The 24,658-nt window shown below is 36.2% G+C and overlaps 1 protein-coding gene and 1 pseudogene across 1 annotated transcript in view; both read left to right on the top strand.

Moving 5' to 3' along the window:
• The window catches only part of LOC128234439 (thrombospondin type-1 domain-containing protein 7A-like), a 117,187-nt gene extending 109,703 nt beyond the window's left edge, over window positions 1-7,484 (top strand). Inside the window, exons 27-28 of the mRNA XM_052948686.1 lie at window positions 5,937-6,146; window positions 7,474-7,484. Coding sequence (XP_052804646.1) covers window positions 5,937-6,146; window positions 7,474-7,484 — 221 coding nt within the window. The remainder of the gene's footprint in view (window positions 1-5,936; window positions 6,147-7,473) is intronic.
• Window positions 7,485-16,113: 8,629 nt separating this feature from the next.
• LOC128235225 (glutathione peroxidase-like) lies at window positions 16,114-19,867 on the top strand (annotated as a pseudogene).
• Window positions 19,868-24,658: the final 4,791 nt, after the last annotated feature.

Consider the following 24,658-nt stretch of genomic DNA (forward strand, 5'->3'; position numbering starts at 1 on the left):
GATGAACTTTATATGTCTCCAAGAAAAATATTCATGGAATAATTGGCTGTTTGTTAAACCCTCATTGTACTTATAAAATGATGAACTTTAAATAGGTCCTGGAGGTCCAAAAAAAATATTCATGGAGCTAGGCCTGTCTGTTTGTTACTGTCATTGTATTAATAAAATGATGAACTTTATAATGCTGTAGAGGCATCCTGGAAGATGCTATAAGGGAGGTGCCTTTACTAAGCTGCCTGCTGGACCTAACTAGATTTGTAGAACCATACTATGCAAGGGGCATCCGGGGGCATACACCTCTTTTGCATATCTAAGACTCAAAAACACTTTTTCTGAGAAGAATATGAATGCAATTGGACCTAGTGTGGAAAATACTTCAGTCAATTATCAATCTCATATCATGTGTCCACATTACTGCATGGTATTATTCAAAATTACTAATGTTTTTTACAACTTTTAAAGCACAATGATTTTCTTGTGTGTTATGTTCATCATTGCTCAAATTATTCTAAAACTTAATATTTCTGGATAAACAAAAACTAAAAAATAAGAAATATAACTCAATTACTCGTTTTGCACTAGATTTGGTTCATAAAAGTATTTACCAGGTTTTTTTATCAACATAATCAGTGGGAGAATGTGCTTTTAAAAAGAGTAAAACATATTAAGTTTTGTAGCAGTAGCTTTAATTTTGTTATGATAAAATGAGTCGAGACTGAGATTAAGATTTATATTGACTTAAGTTTTTTTGTTGATATTTGGGCCTAGACCATCAATGAAAAAATAACCCAGAAGAATTCCTTGTGTCAAAGAATAGCGGAGGTTTTCTTACATTAGAGTCCTGAACTTTTGTGTTCCTCAGCAATCAGTCCTTTGTGGGGGGATATCAATTCTCAGATTTGTTTGTTTATCAGAGTCTGTGAACAAACTGTTTAAGAAAAAAAATTTAAATACTTATATATCCAAATCATGAATCATGATCATGAGAAGCCAAAAGGCAAAAATTTGAAAACAGTTTGTTTGACGTTTGCAAATAGACACACAAAAATACCCAGGACCCGAACGTTTTTTAGCCTCTCTGGTGGTCTTGCATATTTTGTTTTAATTTTTTATAACATTAAGGGGTTAGAAGTTACACATAGGTGAAAGATTCCTAGAATATAGTCCTTTTCCCGGTTTCGGAAATGCTCCAGGGCCAGTATTCAATATTGATCTCATCCTTATTTTTAGACATGCCTCAGTGATTCCATTCAGCCTATTGGTCAACTATATAAATATACAGGCCAACCAAAACACTTAGTTTCTAATCTTGATTTTAAGTTCAATCTTGATAATGGAATACAGCCCCAGGAGTCATTTTTTCAAATTGTGTAAAAAGTAAGCTTTGCCCTGATCCTGATAAATTATTTTTTTCAGGCTAAAGGTTTATGAAGATTTCCTGCTTTCACCTATTGAAATTAAAAAAAAAAAAAAAGTTAAAAAATTACAACTGACCATACCTATCCATTTTTAAAAATATGGGTAGTGAAACACCAAACAAATTTTTAATTAATTGTGGCCTTGAATTGGTATTTTTTGGGGGGTGAGGCTTTTAATAAAATATCTAAATGAAGTTTAATCCTGACATTTATAAATTGCAGGTGTGTATTTCTATGGGCGTAGGATTTCTATTACTGCAGGATTTGTCTGGGAGATAATTGAGTTCATGGTATTTCAAGCTTCATTTGCATGAGATTTTTAAAAGGGATTGATGCCAGTCTTTAAATCAGGCTTCTTAAAACTAATCTTAAATATTTTTATTATATGCTTTCTGGTGGTTTATAGAGTTTTATCAGTGAAATAAAATTGATATTTCACTGAAAATATCAAATATTATTTTGTATAGCCCTGGTCGCACCAAAATTCAAATTTGATGCAACCCCTTTGCAACTAATTTTATATGCGACGGACTGGGGATCACTGAGAATTGCACAACTACTTATGCCCATATTTGGAAAAACGGTTCACTCTTTACAGAAGACCTAGTAGCTTCCTCAGTGAAACCTTGCCGAGATCAACCTCTCTGCAGAGATTGTCTTTTTTTTTCATCTCAAGGAGGTTGCATTGCAGTTGCAATGTGGGTGTGAGTACAGGGGCTTCAGCAGACATTGGATAGGAGGAGAGTGGGATTTCAATGCTTTGCTTTTTATGCTCCCGAAGGTGGGCATATTAAAATCGCACCGTCCGTCCGTCCGTCCGTCCGTCCGGCTCTATAACTTTTCCTTGTATGGACAGATAAATAATGCTACAATTGAGGATTCATTTCTTGTTGTTTTGTATGGTGAGGAAACTCATTTCTTTCCTGTTAAAATGTTTTGGAATAAAATATTTCTGTGCATTTTTATAGAAGTAATTAAATGAATACAGTAGTACCTCTGAAGTACCATTACAAATATAAACACGCATTGATAATTTTCAGCAAAAGATAAAACTGTCATAGCTCCTGTTTATTCTGTTCTGTTCAATCCTTTTGATACACTCATAAAAATTGTCACAAATATTAGCAGTAATACAGATAAATTCATTTATTATCCCCTGCCGAAAGGCGAATGGGATATAGTAATGGTTACTAAGGTGTATGTGTGTGTGTGTGTGTGTCCAGGCAATCTTGTCTGGAGCATAACATAAGTCTTTGAAGTATTGACTTCAAACTTCATATACAGATAGATATCATTGACAAGAAGTACAAAGGATCCAGTATTCCAGTATGTTTTTAGTTATTTCCCTTTGTTGATTTTCATGGTTATCTTTTGTCATAAGGCGGAGTTTATACTGTTTTCAATTAGGCAGGGTTTATGACTGTCTGTGACTGTTCTTGTTTCTCTTGCCTTGCTGTAAGCCTGAACAAAAATTGTTCTAACATGTTTCACAGAGATTTTTGGTTTTTGTCTGCAAATAAGCTCTCCTTTCAGAATGGTAATAAGTTGAATGGGCGTTACCATATGCTATTCATTTATACTGCTTGTTGCTATTTATTGAACATTGTTCTTGATCACATGGTACAAAACAGTTCTCTAGCGGATCAAAGGGGGTGGGGGGCACCGGGCGACATTTCAATATAGGTGAAAAAAGAGTAGTAGAATATGCCCAAAATGCAACATTTTGTATTAGAACTTGTAATAATTTTCTTTGGGGAGTAGCCTTAAAATCCCCTGCCAGCACTTGTAACCAAATACATTTTGATTCGGAGGGAGCGGAGCAAGTCGAAAGGTTATGCCCCCCTCTAACATCGAATCCTGGATCTTCCCCTGCAGTAACATCTCCCTACACCCTCATGATTGAATTATACACTCATGTTAAAGCCCTGCTGACTAATCTCAATACCTTTGCATGTGGGTGCCATTAACATTACTAAGTCAACAGAAAGGCTTCTAAATGAACAAATGAACAAGACAGAGTTATTGTTCTTTTTTTATTTTCAAGCTTCAATGGTACCTTTTCTTGAAGTTAGATTAATGGTTCTTAACCCTTTGCATGCTGGATAAATTGTCGTCTGCTCAAAAATGTCGTCTGGTTTATTCTAAAGGGCTTGGTGCTGTTAGCTTGGAAAAATGGCCTATCATAGATTTTCACGATATTTACCATGATGAAAGTGCATTCCCTTCACATAATGGGCATGTGTTTTTTTAATGAATCGGACTATTATTAATTAAGATATGATTAAATTACAAGACCAATCAAATGTCAAAAAAAAGCCGACGTCGACGTCTTTTCGCGTATGGTTTTATCGTTGACGTTGAAACGTCGTACTAAATGCATGTCAAAACTAGAGTTAATAATTGATTAATATAATATTTTACCATCTACCATCGGCTTGTGCATAAACTGCTGTTAATGAAATTAATAAAATATCAACACGCACGTACTCGTTGCAGTACGTGCGTGAAATATAATTGAGTGCGCTAAATCGCTTATAATATAAAAGAGATAATACTACATGCGTTCGTAGAAAAGACAAACTTTTGAAAAAAACCTTTATGATTTTTACTTAGATTACTACAAAGGTGTTTAATTCAACCATTATTGTTATTATAATTTGATCGCATAAGTTTATATCGTGATCCACCAAGCAACATTTTATAAATGGCGCGTAGACATTTCCACGTGCTTTATGCGCGTTCCGTACCTGAACGTAACTACTCGGTCATTTTAGTAACACGTTTGACCGTAAACCAAGTAATCAAACGCATGGGCGCTTGAGGATTTCACGTTGGGAGCAGGTGGCAATTTGGGCGTAAATTACGTGAGCAACTTTATGGCATGTGTCCGTCCATTTGAACAATAATTTATATGTAAGTTTTATAAGTATATTAGCTACATTTAGTCTGACGTTGTTAATTTAGAACTGCGTATTATAAAAATTAGTCTTCACCCGAAATTCTACGTTATTGACGACATGTTTATTATAATGAAAACTTGAAGCTTTACGATTGTAAACAATGAGGGCGTACACCCCCACCCCAACCCTACCACCAACCACTTCTCGTTTCGCTAGGAGTACATAGGAATATAACGTGTTTTCATTTGCGGGTGCACCCCCCCCCCCCCCCCCCCACACACACACACACACACACACAAACAGCCTGCCTGTGCGAACGTACATGAGTACTAGTTTAATAATGCATATCAAACTTCATTAAACATTTTATAAAATGTACGACGATCAGATATGTACATAACTGATTTGGTATTGGGAGCTGTTTCAACTATAACGGTCGTTGCAGTAGATATACTGTAATTAATTGAATTGTAATTGTTGCGGGCATAAACTACTAAATAGACACAGCAAATCTTGTGTGTTATGTGTTATCGATGTATTTATTATTTAACGTATTGTTAATATCTTTTTAAAGAATTATACACTTCGATCTTGAATTATAAAATAAACAGACAGTCCTAAGTATTTTCTTTAATAGCGACTAGTTGAACATTTAAAAACTTAATGATTGAAAATAAACCAGTTTTACCCGTTTCGCCATTTATACAGTACAGGTTTTTGATGGAGATGGAACAGTAACAGTTGAATGTTGAACAGCTATATTGTACGGCTCAGCCCTAAACGTGGGTAGCTAAAATCAATAATAACAAACATATAAGTTGAGTACATTCTAACCTTCAATAAACAACACATAGTTAATACTTTATTACTCCCCCTTGACGTAACTTTTCCATGACACCTTATGTAAACAATGGCATTTGACAGTCACCACGCAGACAACTTTTGCAAAATTAATACAATCGGCATGCAGTAAACTTTACATATTATATATTTCTGCACAGGTAATGAAATATATATTTGTAATATATAGAAAAGTAAAAGTTTATGGCTTGCGCATACCTTTTATTTCTTGAAATACTGTCGATGTAACCGATTTTCGCGACTTTCGTGTACTTTGCGATTGATGATGTCATAAATATGACGTCATGCATGGTCGTATAGCAAAAAATGCATGAGTTTATTTTCGCAACATAATTGGGAATTATTTAAAACAAACTAATTATATATTTAAAAAAACATTTGTTTTTCATTATTTGAAGCTCAGAATTTATGTTAGTTTAGGCCATTTTACATAACAAACCACACCAAGCCCTTTCTTTCAATTTACTTAAAACTTTGGGCATATATTGACTGAGTGGCAAACAGCTTGGAACCTGACCAGGCGCTAAGCATAATCTCCAAAATGTTTTACAGTTATTACAGGTGTAGAAAATATGTCACATGCTTAAGAAAGTATGCATCCAGTCCAGAGATCAAACAAGGGACCCCCTGCCTGCAAGTCAGGTTCTCCACTAGCTGACAAACTAAGCCAAATAACTCACAAATTCTTACCTGTGCATGAGGCAACAGCTGTATATGTGAATAATATAATTATGTTTTCTGTTAATTATCGTTTCAGGAGGTTGCAGTGAACATTCGCTCCCAGAGACCCGTCTGTCATGTCAGCCCGCATGCAACATACCGGGCTCGTACTGTAACGACACAAACACGTGCGTGTGTAAACCCCGTCATAAACCCGGATACAACAGGCTTCATGTGCTTGTCGAGTGTATAAGGATGGATAACACAACCATAGCCTCACCCGTACCGAATTCAGTTACACTCCCAAGTAAGCTTTTGTTTAACTCTTAAATATTGTGGTAAATTATAACAGACAATATAAGCTTGCTTTAAGCCATAGCTTGGGTGTCATCTTTATCTTTATCGTTTGTTAGTGCTTGGAAGCAATGAACATGAAACTTGGTACATAATTATGTTATTAATGAAAATAATATATAGATAAATAAGTGCAGCAAGTCCTCTAACTCTAGTTGACTTAACTTGATGAGTTATGGCCCTTTAGGTGTTAAAACTGAAATATAAGCAAAACATTGGCTTCGGTTTTTGGTTCTATTGCGACTTATTTCGGCAAACTGAATGCAAGATGAAATGATGGTTTAATAGGAAATAACCCCATGGCCAAGTACAAATAGTGTTGTCATATTTATTTGCTTGTTCACTCTTATTATCATTTTTTTAGGTACAAAGTATTCAGCCAAACATCCAATTCTGTATTCAATTAAGTTTCTTTTATCCATTCATTCATTAGTTGGGCTCAATTGTCGACAAGTATTGAGGACTCCCTACGGGAAGTTGGCTTTTTCATGGAAGCTTTATTAATTCTATGAATAGCTATGCACGAAATCATCTCAGAACATTTACATATACCATAATCTTTCACTAGTATTTTCCGGAGTTTCCTGCCCATTATTGTCCTGTATTTCTAGGACAGGAAATCCTTAGAAAGATTGAAGTATTTATGGAATGTGTTCTTAAAGTAAGCTTTTAGCTTAGGCTTTTGTTTCTGAAAAAAATAAATAATAATGAACACATCATATTGTTTAAATCATACTGTATCAGCACGGAGCGATAAAATTGTCTGGGAACTGTATGTTTTTGTCATGTTTTTGAGCTATTTCTGAGGACAAGGACCTGTTTTGCAAAGTAATCTTGTTGTCAATCACTTTTCATATGTCATTTCAAAGAACAGAATGTATTAAAGTTTCGCCTGCGGCATATGGGCAAACAGGCAGGCAGGCAGACAGGTTTTAGATCCCAGTATTTTGTCTGACCAAAAAGTTCTGAAGTATTTATCTAACCATCAACACTTGGTCAGAATGTGTATGGGTAGAATATCTTGGTCAGGTTTGATAATAAGCCATGCCACCTCAGTCACTCCAGAGGTATGACCCTTGAATTAGCAAACACTGTATTTACAGTGTCCACTATCTAAACTTGGCTAACGTACAACCTGTTATCATCAAACTTGGTCTCCTAAAAATGTGATAGTTTTTTTTACAACAGTTGAGGCTCTAATGTTTAGTTTGACAACATTGAAACAAATAAAAATGCATATCAAAAATAGCTTATTAATGGATAAACCAATCCTTTCACAGCCTTGGACTAACAACTAATGGACTGTTGAGGCTTATTTCTTGATATTCAGCTGCATGATCAATTGTAAAAAAACTGGATAAGTTATCCACAGGTTTTTATGCCCCCACAAAGTGGCGGCATATAGGGTTGCCCTTGTCCGTACGTACGTACGTATATATGTACGTACGTCCCGAAGATTGTTTCCGATCTAATTCTTGAAAACCGTTTGTCCAATCCTCACCAAACTTTAAACACATGTTTGTGACCATAATATCTTGATCAAGTTCGATAGTCATGGAAATCGCTTTAGTCATTTAGGAGTTACGGCCCTTTTTTGCCAAAAATTCCCGAAGATTGTTTCCAATCTAATTCTTGAAAACCGTTTGTCCAATCCTCACCAAACTTTAAACACATGTTTGTGACCATAATATCTTGATCAAGTTCGATAGTCATGGAAATCGCTTTAGTCATTTAGGAGTTATGGCCCTTTTTTGCCAAAAATACTTCAAAAATATATGTTTCCAATCTAATTCTTGAAAAGTATGTGTCCAATCCTCACCAAACTTTACATACATGATTGTGACCATAATATCTTGATCAAGTTCGATAGCCATGGAAATCGCTTTTGTCATTTAGGAGTTACGGCCCTTTATTTGCAAAAAAAGACTTGAAAAATACGTCCCGAAGATTGTTTCCGATCTAATTCTTGAAAACTGTTTGTCCAATCCTCACCAAACTTTTAACACATGTTTGTGACCATAATATCTTGATCAAGTTCGATAGCCATGGAAATCGCTTTAATCATTTAGGAGTTAGGGCCCTCAGATTATCCTGAATAATCATTATGGCTTATTTTCTGTGACAAAAAATCGAAGTGGGGGCATCCGTGTCCTATGGACACATTTCTAGTTTATAGGCAAGTTTGAACACTAAAACAACTTGATTGGACAACATTCATCATTGGAGAAATATTGACCAATCAATAAACACTTAGACTAAATTTAACCAAACCAAAGAACAAACCAGTTTAAACAATTGAGCGTAAATTACCATCTGGTATAAATTGTATATTTCAAATTCCGAATTTCTTTTTTTTTTAAAATATATAACTGATACTGGTATTCATTAATAACTGCTAATAAAATATTACTAGAAATATCAAGACTTGACAGTAATGTGATACGGACATTTGAAAATAACAACAAAAAACAAAACTCTCTACAACAACGCATTCAGGAACTTGTGTACCTATAGCCTAGATACACATGAAATGCATACAATAATAGACATGAAAATTTTCATCGAAGCATTTGTATTCAAGAAAGAGATATATATTCGGGATTATGAATAGAGAAAAATGATAACATAAACAATCAATATATTAAAAACACTGAATTATTTTTTAAAGATATAATGCATAAACTTATGGTTAGAACATACAGCCATGGCGAAATGGATTTGGACTTGGATAATTGATTTATTTCTTATATTGACTACATAAATCAAGACAATAAAACGCAAATTATGTTTTTAAATGTTGAAAATATCATATCCTGAAATTACCTCTTAAAGGTCATCTGGGGTTCATACCATTATATCAAACTGTTATAAGAATTGATACGAACAATTTGATTCCTGAACCATCGAGGCCAATATGATCATTTTAATTTACCAACGGTAAAACTATACAGTATGGATGTTATTCAATATTGTTTAAGCTATAACATTTGTTTTGTTTTCCTCTTCTAACAACAACCCACTGAAGACAATTCATTACCTTAAACCATTTCTTTTACTGATAAACCATGCATGTTTATTCCTGTATGCACTCTTAGTCAGCAAAACACAAAATGACTTAACCTCGACAAAAACAATGTAAAAAATGTTTCATATGTTTTTGTAATAAACCATACTTAAATACATGCAGCCCTGAATGTAAGCTTGATCAGAAACACATACTACTTTTCTTAATTCACAAACAGGTAAACTACACACGTGCTCTAGAATTTTCAGATATAAAATCGACATAATATAATATTTTACACCAGAACCAACCATACACATGTTCCTTTTAAGACTGTGGTTTAACTAGCTATGGTCAGTTTTGATGAGCTTTAAATAAACTCGTTCATATACATATATTCGAAAGGAGAAGAACCTTCTCCGCTCACACACTAATTATGCATGAAAACAGTGGACAAGGCAATACATATACATACATGCATTGGAAAGAGTCAAGCCTGATTGCACCACATTTATATAACACCTGAGGCATCTTTCCCTGATCCTTTGCTTACGGGATTAACAAAAGGTAAAATAAAACCTACCTAGTAGTAAAACGATCTTAATATGAATAAAATATCAATAATTAAGTTAAGTTGTTAAATATTTGGTGATATCTGCACACTCAACATTTTGCCATAATTCCGGATTATTTGTGCAGATTTTCCTTAGTAAATGACCATTGTTATTCTAAGAGTATGTTAAATGTCAAAAATATCGCAAATGCACCATTTCCCATACTGGCCAAAGCTGCTATGAAGTTTCATGAGTAAAGGTGCAGTACTTTTGGAGCAACATACGACACAGGATTTTTCAGACCTTTTTTTACTTATTCAAACTCAATATTCTTAAAAAATATGTTGGGTATACTCATAACATCCAAGTACGTTGTCTGTCTATGTGTCATATTGTTATATGCCCATCAGTTGAAGAATTGGTAAGACATTCTACGATGTATTAATGTACATACTTGTTTATATCATTTATACCCTATATTCTGAAATGAATCATTTTTATGGCGACACAACAAACACAAATATTTATATTTTTACACAAAAATTACGCATTTAAACACTTTTTCTCTTAAGGAACATTTTACATATCCAAAAGCCAAGTAACTATGCAAACAAGTGGGCTTAACCTGACTTCAATTATGAGAATTGTCATCCAAACGTTTTGTAAGTACTTTTAAAAGATCAAAACAATATCGAAATTTGGTTATCTTGCTTGATTATTTTCTTTTGCATTTAAATAAAAACTTCATAGCACATGCCTCTTATAAGACAAAACCAAATCAGAGCTAGCATATCGAAGTCTATGTTTCATTACCCATCTTATTGTTGGAAAAGGACACCTGTTTCCCAATATCTATTCTAACTCCTTGGATTAGTTTTTACCATATTACAATAATATACAAAACAGATCATGATAGTAGTGTATTGCACAATATTTTGGCATTCCAAGAACATCAAAGACTGATTTGTAAGTGAATATAATACCTTAATCCGGTCTAAGTATTCCCGGTAAAGTCGGCAACTTAAGTTGTAACATTGCATAATTAAAAACAAATGATTAACGTCAGAAAGCGTAGTATGTCTTGCTAACCTGTAAATAAAACCTGGACAAATTGTCTGGTGTTTTGGCAACGTAATCGTTTTGTCAGCCAGAATATCTGAACAGTGTTTTTTTCATCCTTCAAATGATTTCTTTCCACAATATGAGTGATTTACATATTTACTTAAATACACGATTTTATTGGTCCATAGTTATGGATCCGAAATAAATGCAAAACACTGTACATAACAATGCACTGACATATAGCATTATCTCACGAAAAATATGCATTAATGTCTCAACAATTGGAGTGTATTAAGGAGCTGATGGACATTTTCATAAAAAGCCTACCGCTGTACGTAATGTCATTTCATCTAATTAGTATGAAAGAAACATAACAAAAATACTAATATGATTTCCAGAAAATGATGCATTTATGTCTTCACAATTTCGGTAGTTTTATGGGACTGGTGGATCATACAGCTGTATGGCATGTGGTTTGCATCTAAGGGGCTCAACTACTGGACGAAACTGTAGAAATATTGCAATAACATTATTTACAAACAAAACCATGGCATAACGGGTGAAAACGTTTGCCATTTTTGTCAGAATTGCATGGGATATATTGCAATGACATAATTTATTTACAAACGAAGCCATTGCCTAACGAGTGCAAACGCTTTCCAGTTGTTTGTCAGTAGTTCAAGGGACATAACTAAACAACTATTTAAGTCAATTATTGGCATTGATGATGTCGATTAAAGAAGATTTAACGACCACCGTATGCTAGAAGACAAAACATCCACAGCGATCCAAAGAAAACTGATTCTGTTCCACAAGCATCCATGGACAATTGAAAGAAAATCTTATATAATAACAACATACAGTCGATAACCCAGATTTCTGATCCAATAAAAACAGACTTTGTTTCTCAATAAATAAGAAACACAGCTAATACATAACATTCAACAGGTAAATGAAAAATGTTAACTTTCCCAATAAAATAAAAGAATGTGTTTAAAATCAGGGTGGCAATTAGATCTACTGTCAAGCCAAATTCATGAATAGGCATAAGAATATAATACGTTTATTTCCGGTTGCATGCAAAATAATGGGGTAGACAGGTCGGAAAATCTTCGTTCTTTCTCTTTTGCCAAATTGATTCGCAAGATTTTGTTTTAACAAAAACAATGATATATTTTTACTAACAGGATAAGCTTCACTGGTTTTAGTCATTGCCCAAAATACTTCCTGTTTAAAAGAAAGAAATTAAAGAAATAATAAAAACAAATATTTCTCGAGGCAATAAAAAGGTTTCGGTTCGGGGCAAAAAGCAGGGTATGTCGGGTAACCAAAACTATTTTTTACGCCTGTAAACATCAAGGTTTTACAATTTGTATTTCAGCCAGCACTAGTACAAGTTGTGTTCGAACAAGCAGTCTCAATCAGCTTTCATACTTGACGTATGAAGTGCTTACATTGAAAAATCTCTCCTCTTAAAGATATGTAGGAACTGTGGCGATGGATCAAAAAAAGAAAGATATTGATGCTGATGTTATAAAAAGACTGTCCCCATTTTGCAAGTTTCTATGTAACTAAAATATTTATTATCATGAAAGTTATTTCATTTTCACACTTTGTTACCTTTTCTTATTATATATCGTTTGGTGAAATTTAGCTTACATAAACTATTAGTTGTACTCACGGGATTTCAATGTAGTTTCCGAAATTCAGTCCCAGTTTCCCTTTACATTAATAATAGTGTTATGAATTATGCAAACCACATGAAAATGTTGAATGTAATGAATATTCATTAATCTTAAAATGATTAAGACTGGGATTTTACAACAATGGTCCAACCATGATAAATAACAATATTCAATATGCAAAACCTCATGTTGCATTTCAATGACTGAATTATTTTGAAATAGTTATTTATTACCACAGGTTAGCTATTAGGTTGCACATTAATTGAATATTAAAGTGCCAAGCTGACAAACAAATATTTTAATCATCTTAACATAAAATTTTATTTGTGTGTTTTGTGTGCGAGTTCTAAAGGTGGTGTGACATTTCAATCAGAAGATCACGGCATCGGCCTATTAACTGCCACTGAGTAACAACGTGATATTGCATGTCTGTCATTGATGACATGCAATATGTTTTATTATCAATTTTCCCCATAGTTAATGTTGACATAATTGTGCGAAATGCCAAAGCCGGCTGACATTACAAAATCTTGTTTTGCCTGTACTTGGCTTTTTACTATATGACACTGTTTGGTCCTTTACATTTTCTTCAAGACTTTAAAACTATTCTGGTTCTTCAGATATTCCTTAAATTTGGTTATGAAACAGGCCAGATTATTTTCAATAATCATTTCACGAATTCTGTTCGTAATGGCGAACAGGGTATATCTTAAACGCCTCAATCTGTTGTTGTTTTTCAATCAAACAAGGGACATTACTCGATCGTAATTAACGGTAGGGTTATGGATCTTGCTTTGTAAATGTAACATTATGAGCATATTCTGCATCTTATTTGGGTAAATTGATCAGTTCTTTAGTCATGACAAATTGTTTGCATAACGACAGCGACAAAGTCCGTGACGCCAACGACAACAAGAACAACAACACTATGACTACCTCAATGTGTTTTGCAACAGTTTAGACAATGTCTTAGAATACTCATTAATAGTTCTTGATTGTTTGTATGGGATCAAAAAAAATACCCATTAATTAGCTTTAGAGACCTTAAATGAAATGTTCAGAAGCATATTTAGCGCTGGACGTATGGATTAGCCTTAAATACCCACTGTTTAAAGCTGCAATGCATACACATTTGGTTCGTTGGTAAATGTAATATTATATGTGATACCGCCTTAATAGCATCATCAAATCCCAAATCAAACTTAAATGGGATATTCACCAATGAAGTTAATACACATCATAAAGTATCGGCGTGTGTGGTATACTCATGAAAACTAATAATTTATTATTTGTGACGATGTAAAACAAAAAATGTTTTTAAAATGCACTTGAATGAATATCACAGATCTAAACATGAATGGATTGATGAAAAACGATCTTATATACATTTCATTTAAAAAGCTGAAGAAAAATATATATGGTAATAAGAATTTTACCAAAAAGAGTATTATATCTGTATTACCTTTGAACAATAAACTTGTTGAAAGAAGTTTCATGTAGAAGTGTTATTCCAATTGGAATACCTTCAGACGAATTAAATCATAAAAAACACACACAGAGCGTTTGCAGGCAGTATAGATAAAAATGAAAGTGTGTTGTTTGTTGAGTTTTGTGCTGTTGTTTCATGTTTCTGGTTTGTGATTGTTTGTTTTTGTGTTCTATGTATTTGGCGTTGATCCTGGGCCATTAAACCGGGGTTAATGTTTAAACTTTCGACTACTGTACTTGTGTCTGGAGTTTTTCATATAAATATTAATTGTAAAAGTAATCGGTGAAGCTCTATCAATACTAGAAATGTTTGCAATAATTATACATGTGATATTATATTTTTGTTTTCAAATGTAAAACATTTAACATTCATTTATGTTTTCAGTTATTCAAAAACTGGTTAAGTTATATAAATTTCAAGGTTTTATTTGCTAAAAGAAAAAATAAACTTAAAAAGCTACTACTTTTATAAGTTTTGTAATCATGTTAAAATCTACTCGTTCAAATATTATCATCATCATCATCATCATCATCATCATTGAAAACAGATCTTCCCTCTAAGGTTATCTATCTTGAGGTTAAAGGGTTAAAACAAAATTAGGGGTTATAACTGTAATAACTAATTGTCAATCCTTTGTCATAAAAACAAGGACTATTATTCCGTTCATAGTTTAATAGTGCGCGAGGAAAATTACCAGTTGCACAACTAAAGACTGACCGGAGTAAATTATCAGTTGGACAACGAAAAAGTGCCCCGGGAAAATTACCAGTTGCACAACTAAAGGGTCATCGGGGCAAATTACCAGTTGCATAACTAAAGATTGACCGGAGCAAATTACCAGTTGCATAACTAAAGGGTCATCGGGGCAAATTACCAGTTGCATAACTAAAGGGTCATCGGGCCAAATTACCAGTTGCATAACAAAAGGGTCATCGGGGCAAATTACCAGTTGCATAACTAAAAGGTCATCGGGGCAAATTACCAGTTGCATAACTAAAGGGTCATCGGGGCAAATTACCAGTTGCATAACTAAAGGGTCATCGAGGCTAATTACCAGTTGCACAATTAAAGGGTCATCGGGACAAATTACCAGTTGCATAACTAAGGGGTGATCGGGGCAAATCACCAGTTGCACAACTAAAGGGTGATCGGGGCAAATTAACAGTTGCACAACTAAAGGGTGATCGGGGCAAATTACCAGTTGCATAACTAAAGGGTGATCGGGGCAAATTACCAGTTGCACAACTAAAGGGTGATCGGGGCAAATTACCAGTTGCATAACTAAAGATTGACCGGAGCAAATTACCAGTTGCACAACTAAAGGGTGATCGGGGCAAATTACCAGTTGCATAACTAAAGGGTGATCGGGGCAAATTACCAGTTGCACAACTAAAGGGTGATCGGGGCAAATTACCAGTTGCACAACTAAAGGGTGATCGGGGCAAATTACCAGTAGCACAACTAAAGAGTGTCCGGAGCAAATAACCAGTTGCACAACTAAAGGGTGATCGGGGCAAATAACCAGTTGCACAACTAAAGGGTGATCGGGGCAAATTACCAGTAGCACAACTAAAGAGTGCCCGGAGCAAATTACCAGTTGCACAACTAAAGAGTGACCGGAGTTTTACGTAAATGATAAAGATTCGATTTATATAAGTTCGTATTGTATAAACAAGTTATGTAACAAGATTGTTTAATTACAACGGTATTATCCAGTGAATGTAATCTTACTATAGTTCATGTGTCATATACAAAAATAATGTTCATAATTTATTTTATATTTTACTAATTAATATATTTATCGTACTACAGGTATACTGGTTTATAAGGCCCTGCTCGACCCTCCAAAAAAACTGCATGGGTGCACAAAATCTTCATGCCGGGGAAATAAATCATTTGTGTCTCCTTATCGAGAGAGAACTGGAGTATTCTTACTTGCCCTGTTAGTGCTTAATTAAGTGCACTGAGTCGATCCTTTCAGAACTATCGTGATGGAAAAACACTTTCGCCACAATCATGAGCATATTTAGTGCAATTATTACGTTGCGAAACGGCTCATTTAAAGATAAGAAAATGAACAGTCATAAATATCGCCTAATTTGGGTCTTTACTACTAGTCACCAAAAGATGTTTGGTGAGAGCGCATTAAGAGCGCTCCTCACGGTTGCCTCCCTCGTCGGAGGAGCCGTCGGAGCCGGAAACCGGGATGGCGTCAACCCGCGACAAGTTTGCAATCCGTCCACTGGAAACGAGACAGCTTACGATTTTCAATTTTTCAACGTCTACAACAATGAAACGTTCGATATGGCCCAGTTCCGTGGCAAGTTGACGCTCGCCGTCAACGTGGCGACGTACTGAGGCAAGGTTTTCCAGTACCATGGATTGAATGCACTCCAATCCCAACATGGTGCTGAAGGTTTTCAGGTCGTTGGCTTTCCGTGTAGTCAGTTTCACAATGTGAGTACAAAATATTTTCTGTACGTAAATAATTTGTTTTCAATATCTTTTCTCCTACCTCAGATAAATAGATCCATTAATTTAATTAAGCTAGAAATTCTTATCTTGCCCATGGGCGAAGATAAAATGCCCGTATGGAACTTCTTTTAATGGTCACCACATTGTAATTACCTCCCTTGTTGAAGACTGTCGTCTGTAGCGTCTGTTTGAAGCGCATCATGGAAACCTTGCCTTGTGGCAATATTTTGAACGCTAGTTAATTATTTCTCGCTTAAAATGCCACCAGAAAACAGTTTTCACGCACGTTTCAAGAAATAATGCTTTACTCTTCTTAGAACTATTTAAAGACCGATCAGACAATTTACATACTCTGAATCACTGCGCGAATATCCATGACAACCACGAATTATCGCATATCCATACGCAATTATTTTCACTAAGCACAAAAGAGTTCCAGCAAAAAATACATCTTTACTCAATTTTGTTTAACTGTGGTGGGAGTATAAGCATCTTCCATGGCCGAGAGTGTAAGATAGGTTCATCCCGACCCGAGCGTAGGGTGTTTTGCGGAAACGAGGTTTATCGAGTGGAAGATACTTATAATCTACAACGTCACTTTTAACAATCAACTGCGATATTGTATATACCTAATGTGACAAAATACTGATTATTTATGGACTACTAGTAACCCATTTGATACGAAAGAATCACTCAACACCGTATTGGTAGCGTCTACCAAATAATTGGCCGAATTTTGGTAGTCACTGCCCAAACTCGTACCACCATTTTGATATGTCACCAAATTTCGGTCGATATGGTTACTCTGACCGAGAAAACAGTAGTACTATCATGGGATGGATTTGAGAAAACAACAACAATCAAGACAACACGGGTGGCAGCGATGGCGGGTCTCTGAATCCCCAAATTCCCTGACACGGCATCGGGAGCCCGCCTTAAAGTCATGTGACAGGCAGAATTGAGTTCCTGATTCCGCAGGCCCATCGAGATACGGCATCTGGCTGACGGGAAGATAAGTTCATTGCCACCAAATACCATAATCATAAATGTTAGCCACTAAATGGAGTCCATAACGCTAAATCCCCAGCTCCCTGTTCCCAGTAAGAGTCCCTCTTGACGGTTGATGGGATGACGAAAGGAATCATCTCCATGATGCCAGAGAACGGCTTCGTGCAAGTCCCCAAGCATATATATCACTAACCGATTCAGTACTCATATCTTTTGTTTTAAAAGTAACTTATTATTTCTGTTTCCAGCAAGAGCCCGCCTGGAATGGAGTGGAGCTGATGAACGGTATCAACCACGTGCGGCCCGGGAACGGCTTCGTGCCGAACTTCCCGCTCACGTGGAAGATTCAGGTCAACGGCCAGAGCGAGCACCCCATGTACACGTACCTAAAGGTCAGGATTTGGCATTGTTTGTGTTAGGCCATACCAAATCGTTTCTATGTTTAGCGTCCGCGAACGAATAAGTTTTGGGCTTACCGATCGAAAAGAATACTCATTTCATGTTCAATATCTTGCCGAATATGTTTCAATTTCCTTGTCTATAATTCCAACTCCAAAATACAAGTGTAAGCAACCCTCTTCAATCTGCGTACACGTACTCTTGGCATTTGATATCAGAAAATGGTGCATTCTGTGTGATTCCCACGATTAACAAAACTAAATACAAGTGTTTTATACTCATTTTGCAGTTGAAATACATCCAACAATTAAGAATTGACTAAGGAGGAAAACGTGAATATAAGCTACATAGAATGTCACACATTTCGTATTCGTTTTTTTTTTGTCTCGAGGGATCATTTGTTGTTGTTGTTTTTTTCAGGATATCTCGAAAGGTTTTCGTACTATTAAAGCCTTGACACTTAACTTAAGAACGATTTGGTATGTTAAGTTGTTCTTATCATATGGGCCTATCACGTGGCAAGTATATAAAGCGAAATGAATGTGACCTTGTATCCCAATCTCATATGACCTTTTTGGTAGGACTAGCTTGATGTCACGAGAAAACTGCGTATGGTCTTATCTTGAAGTTTGAAAGTAGCGTGACTTGCAGAAATAAAATAGAACACTCTTAATTAAGGCGACTTTAAATTATTTGCTAGATTTTCATCCCCGCCCTCCTCCTCTTGTTTACGCCGCCCTTTAAATTTTATTGGCACATATACTGAAAATGTTTAACTGGGATCTGTATTTGGGTATCGGTCGAGTACTTCCGGGAGTGGCGTTTATTCATACCTAATGCACCAGTCAATTGTAACCACGCCACCCCCCTCCCCCAGGTCCGGGGGTATACCGGGGATAGCCTGGGAAATGGGCCGTGTTTTTACCTTTAAGGTGGCCTCGCGGTGTCGGGTGGATGCGGTGGTTTTGTCTTCGCTTAAAATATAGTGGGGAATGGGCCTTACCTAGGGTTCCTGGGGTGCGGGGGCATTTGGCGGGGATTTTACCATTTGTTCGTCCCCGCAGAGCGGGGATTTTAGCCGGGATTGGCTGGACCGAAAGTCAAAGTCCTCGCTATTCCCCGGATCTGGGGGGGGGGGGGGGGCGTGGTTACAATTGTCTGGTGCATAATGTGTTACGATCGTATTGGTGTCCCTCATATAAGTATATATCATGTGTATGTGGAAAAATTGAGGAAGAAAAATTGTGTAAATTCCACCATTGGGCCATTCTACTATATTTGTAGTTGTCACGTATAAAATAGACGTGTACCCACTTATTTAGTTATTCACATCAAAATAAGCGCTCCTTTAAATAACCTAGGGTGGCATCTCAATATAATTATTTTTTTCTATATTGATTTAGGCGCCTCATTTACGAAACACTTATGGGTTTAACTCCACTTTAGACTTAAATAATACATTATGAATTAAGACTGTGTCCCATATCATGAATGTCATTTAATACCCACAGTCGCTGTGCGCAGCCACCACGCGCATGATCGTGACGCCCGCGCTGTACAGCCCCGTGTTCATGGAGGACATCCGGTGGAACTATGAGAAGTTTCTAATCGGTCCCGATGGCCGCCCAATCTACCGATACGGTCCGGACGTGGACCCGGCCATCGACGTCCAGATGCACGCTGACATCCGGGCGCAGCTCGCCAAAATGAAAAACGACCCGGTTGTGGGATAAAACTTGGCTCACAGATATATCATATCATCCATTTACATCTCTTTGTATTATATGTTTAATGTGAAACTGTAACCTTTTTATTTTATTGATTTTTTTTGGATTATTTTCTATGAGTTTTTGTTTAGTCTCCATGATTCGGTGGTCAGAAACAGGCAAACTGTGGACCGCCGAAGATATGCCCAGACGGACTCGGGTCTTTAGTGCATTCAGCTCGATTCTGCGAGAGCATGACTATTTTTCACAATAAACTCGTACTGAATAACAATTTATTTGTTTGTGCTTTTTTAGTAAGTTTAGTTTTACTGTACCATAAACATGCTGGTTATTTATACGAAGTTGTTCTTCAAGCAAATCTGTCAACGTCTTTGACTTTTGTTCTCTTGTCGCGGTGGTTGAAATGGACATGAAGTCATGCATCCATTAACTGAAAAAGTAGGTTAAGTAACCACACAAATGTTTCATGTTTATTTCGATAACAAAATACTCGATTTTTAAGTGAAGTACTAATATTTTTAACTGAAATACATATTGCGACCTTACAAAATATACTACATATATTAAACTATATATATTGTAATAGTGTTTTTTTTTTAATAAAAATGAACGTTCTTTGGAAACAGATCTTCATTACATATATTCGAGATACTGCAGGTCGTTAATTTCTCCATTAATAGTCCTATTCACCCAACAGAACTGCAAGACTATGTGACAACATCATCAGTTTTATGACTCGTCAAAATTTGCTGCGACTTTATCCTCGCTACCGGTGGCATCTTTCTCTGGCATCTCTTCGTTAACTGCCTTTTCCTTTTCTTCTTCATCGGCATTGCCCTGTGAAGCAACCTCTGTCATTTTTTCAGTATCGATCCCAGTCTTTTTATCCTTATCCTCACTGTCTTCCGCAGCACCCTCCGGTATATCTACGTAATCCGACTTTTTCTCTTCATCTTCATCCACATTGCCTTGTGCAGCAACCTCTGTCATTTCTTCAGTATCGAAATTTTCCCTTTCATCTTTATCCTCACTGTCTTCCGCAGCACCCTCCGGTATATCTACGTAATCCGCCTTTTTCTCTTCATCTTCATCCACATTGCCTTGTGCAGCAACCTCTGTCATTTCTTCAGTATCGAAATTTTCCTTTTCATCTTTATCCTCACTGTCTTCCGCAGCACCCTCCGGTATATCTACGTTATTTGACCTTTTCTTTTCATCCTCATCCACATTGCCTTGTACAGCAACCTCTGCCATCTCTTCAGTATCCGAATTTTCCATTGCGGATATAACGTGATTCCTGCCAGTGGCGTTTGAGTCGGACATGGACGCTATCGGCTCCCGGGCATTCTTCCGGTGCCGCTTTGCTTGGCGCCGTTTCCGTTGAGATTCTTTCTTGGCCTCTTCGGTCTGAGAAAACAAAAGGATGATAAAGAAAGACTTAAAACTTATTCATGAGCTTCGTTTAAGCCGGTAAACCGTGATAAATCAAGAAAAAATGCAATGGTTAGAATGACAGCACTCATGTACCTGATTCCTCAAACAGTGCCATAACTCTTATTATAATCACAATTCTATCAAATATGTGATAAAGAGCATGCAAACGTTTGATTTGGAAATGAGAGCTGCCTAAAATATCAAAACAGTAAAAAATATCAATTTGATATTTCCCGGTTTCAAACAATAAAATGTCAATTTTATTTCACTGACAAATCTCTTGAAACCACCGGAAAGCATGAAAGGAATAATATTTTTTGCGCTAAATACCTTTCTGGTAGATTCTAGCTGCAATCTGAGCAGGGTGTTGTTGGTGGCGACCGATTCCAGCTGGAGTATCAGCTCGTTCATATCAACTGGAGAACAAGAGAACCGTCTACAGTTATGTTATTATCAATGGTTAGACTCTACGGGGGAGTGGCGGGAACACAGCAATTTGTCAAAATCCCTAGGGTCGGTGGGGTTCCAGGCATCAAAATTACTTTAGGAGAAAATCTGTCAAAATCGGGATTCTTTTGCAGTCTAATGTCCCAAAAATGTCCCCGACTCTCCATGATGGTGAAAAACATAACCAGGTGCGTATCAAATGTACTCACGTAAGGGCAATATAAATTAAATGCTAGATTTTAATCCGATTTTTAACTAGGGCGTGGGTGGGGATTTCTTTTGTTATATATAATTTCAGATGACTGTTTCACCGTTGAATATTGTTCATGCTCTTTCTTATTAGAAGCAAAGGGACCATGCCGATTGGTGAAAGCGAAAAGGTTCTATCTTCTTTTTTATTTAATGTTACTTAGAACATTTTCGCATTCACCCCTCGATGCGTTTCTGTATGTGTTTCTAGACGAACACCATCGTAAAAATTCTCCTTTTTTACATGTGAATGTTAACATTAACACCAGTTGATATGATTAAACGCCGTACCCGGACAGAATCGGGCCGTTCCGAAAATACAGACCCCTGAAATTCAACATCTTTATTTAAGTCAATATGATATAAGGCGCGGCGGGAAAAAGAGGGGACGGGCAGGGATACAAATCTAGCAATTAATTTATAGTCGCCTTAAAGTTGCACTCTCACTGATTGAACGATTTGACAACTTTTTTTAATTTTTTGTCTTGGAACGAGCAATTATTTGCGTACATATCTGCAAACCAGTGATAAAAGACTGGTGACAAAATTTCAGATCACAGATTTTCCTATTTCCGTTCCAAAATCGATGTTTTATGCCGTTTTTCTTAAACCGTTTAAGCCATAAAACGTTAATTTTGGAACGTATTTATGAATATCTGCGATCTGATCTTAGTCAGCAGTCTTCTATCACTGGTTTGCAGATATTTACGCAAAAATTTGCAATTTCAAAGACAAAAAATAAAAAAATGGGGAAACAGTAAATCTTTGAGAGTGCAGCTTTAATACGACTTAGTATATTAATGGTTGACCAGCATTTTACAATTACTTTTATTACAAGCGAATTGTCGTAAGAGTACTTTTACCTTTGGAAGAGGTGGTATTTTTCTGGTTACCCTAAAGAACGTACCTTCCTAAACCTATAAGTATCTATCATGTGTTTACGGTACAGATAGAAAAATCCGACCCGTGGGCACGCGCGTAAGACGGTAACGAGGCTTGCCGAGTTACCGGTCACGCAGCGTGCCCGAGGGTCGGATTTTTCGATCCGGACCGGAAAACTTGATTGATAATTTTCTTGCATACCTAAAATTATGAATTTGTGGGAAAAAATGAGGTAGAAAACGCACTTGTGTTTAGTTCACCAAAAAGCGCATGCGACGTTGTGTACTGACGTCATAAAGCGCAGTAATTTTAAATCACTATCGACGTTTAATAGTTCCTTTTAAAATCGAGCTTTCACGATTATTTATTTTCAGTTTTAGTTAAAAGTATTGTATACTTATATTTTTGAATCCGCTTTATTGAAATTGTATAATATACTTTTCATAAACCATACAATATAAGAAATAAGAAATGGCGCGTTGTTGCGCGTGACTCATCTTACATGGGGTGTAAGATGAGTTTTTTCCAGCACCGGTCACATGACCGGAAACACACGCCCGGTATGCAAGAAAAATCAAGGATCAGCCACGGAAAAGGATACAATATAAAATCTAAAGACATATATATTAATATATAGGGATTGAGACCCCTGAGGGAGGAGGCGGACCAATTGTTAACTCTAGCCCTCTAAATGCAAAAGCCTACGTTTTAGCTGATGGACGTCGGCGCAAAGAGACAGGCGGTCCTTGTTTATAAATTCATGACGCCGCTCATAATGCTGGTTGATGTAGCGGACCCTCGACTCTACCTCGCTCAACATGTACTGTCTAAAATAAAATAAAAACATGAAAAAATCATAAAAAATAGAAAAAAAACATGTTAGAGTGCATTTCAATGTACCATTCTGTCTAAAATCATTAATGAGGCATATATATATTTATAAAAAAAAATCTTGACAACATTCGGTCGGTTTTAAAAGGTATTACAGAGTTTAATAATGGGTTGCATGTAATTTGTGTTAACGTTTCAAATATTTTTTGTCAACTTAGTAAAATAAAAATATCTGCATTATATATCTAAACATTTACTATTTATGCGTGGAATTCGTTCCGGCTAAATGTCATTACTGCGGGAAAATACGGACACAAATGTTAAAAGATGTCAGCGATCTGAGCATATTAAAATATCGGTTTAATAAAAGATGAATAATCATCAGATATGTGATCATTACTTTAATAAAGGAAGCGGCATCGTGACGACAGGTGTCCCATCGCGGACGATGACCTCACTTCCGGGCGGCACCTCCTGGGCGTATCTCGCGGTCTCGCTGCTGTCACGGGAGCGGCGCGAGTGCTTCCGGTTCTTTGGTTTGTTGTGCTTCCGGCGCGGCATTCCCTTGTTACCTAGGCTGTCCAACAATTCATCGTGCTGGGCGCGATACCGGTACATCTGGGGAATCGATTCTGAAATAGAATGTTAAAGTGAGACTCTTGTTCGAAAGCAATACATACGCATGTATAACAAACATACATTTTTATTGCTAATTAAAAGGGGCTGTACTCCGTATGATAAAATAGCGGGGAAAAAAGAAAATTGTCGAATACTGACATAAACTTGGCATCGATGTGTACAATGCATTGAAACTTACTAACTAAAGTACCACATAGTTTACAATTTATTTAAGTTAAGCAGTCATTTCGTATTTTTCCATTAAAAAAGATTACTGGGTATGTCTACAAAGTAGAATTCATTCCTTATGGGTGATTGGCTAGTCGGTGTTATCACGTGATATTACCGAGGTAGGAGCATAGCTTAATTATGTCACCCATGTAGGATAAGCCGTTGTAGCTCAGTGGATACCACGCTGGACTGCAATTTTGGCGACACGGGTTCGAACCCGGTCTCCGACACATTTTTTTTTAATTTTGGTACTTTTTTTTACAATTATGATATCAAAGCGTAACACATTCTATTAGATAATTGTCCTGAGATTCGTTACAGAAAAAAACTTTTTTTGGTGCCAATCTGGTGTACAGTCCCTTTAACTACT

Source organism: Mya arenaria, chromosome 5, assembly GCF_026914265.1.
Source record: "Mya arenaria isolate MELC-2E11 chromosome 5, ASM2691426v1".
In the NCBI taxonomy this organism is placed as follows: Eukaryota; Metazoa; Mollusca; class Bivalvia; order Myida; family Myidae; genus Mya; species Mya arenaria.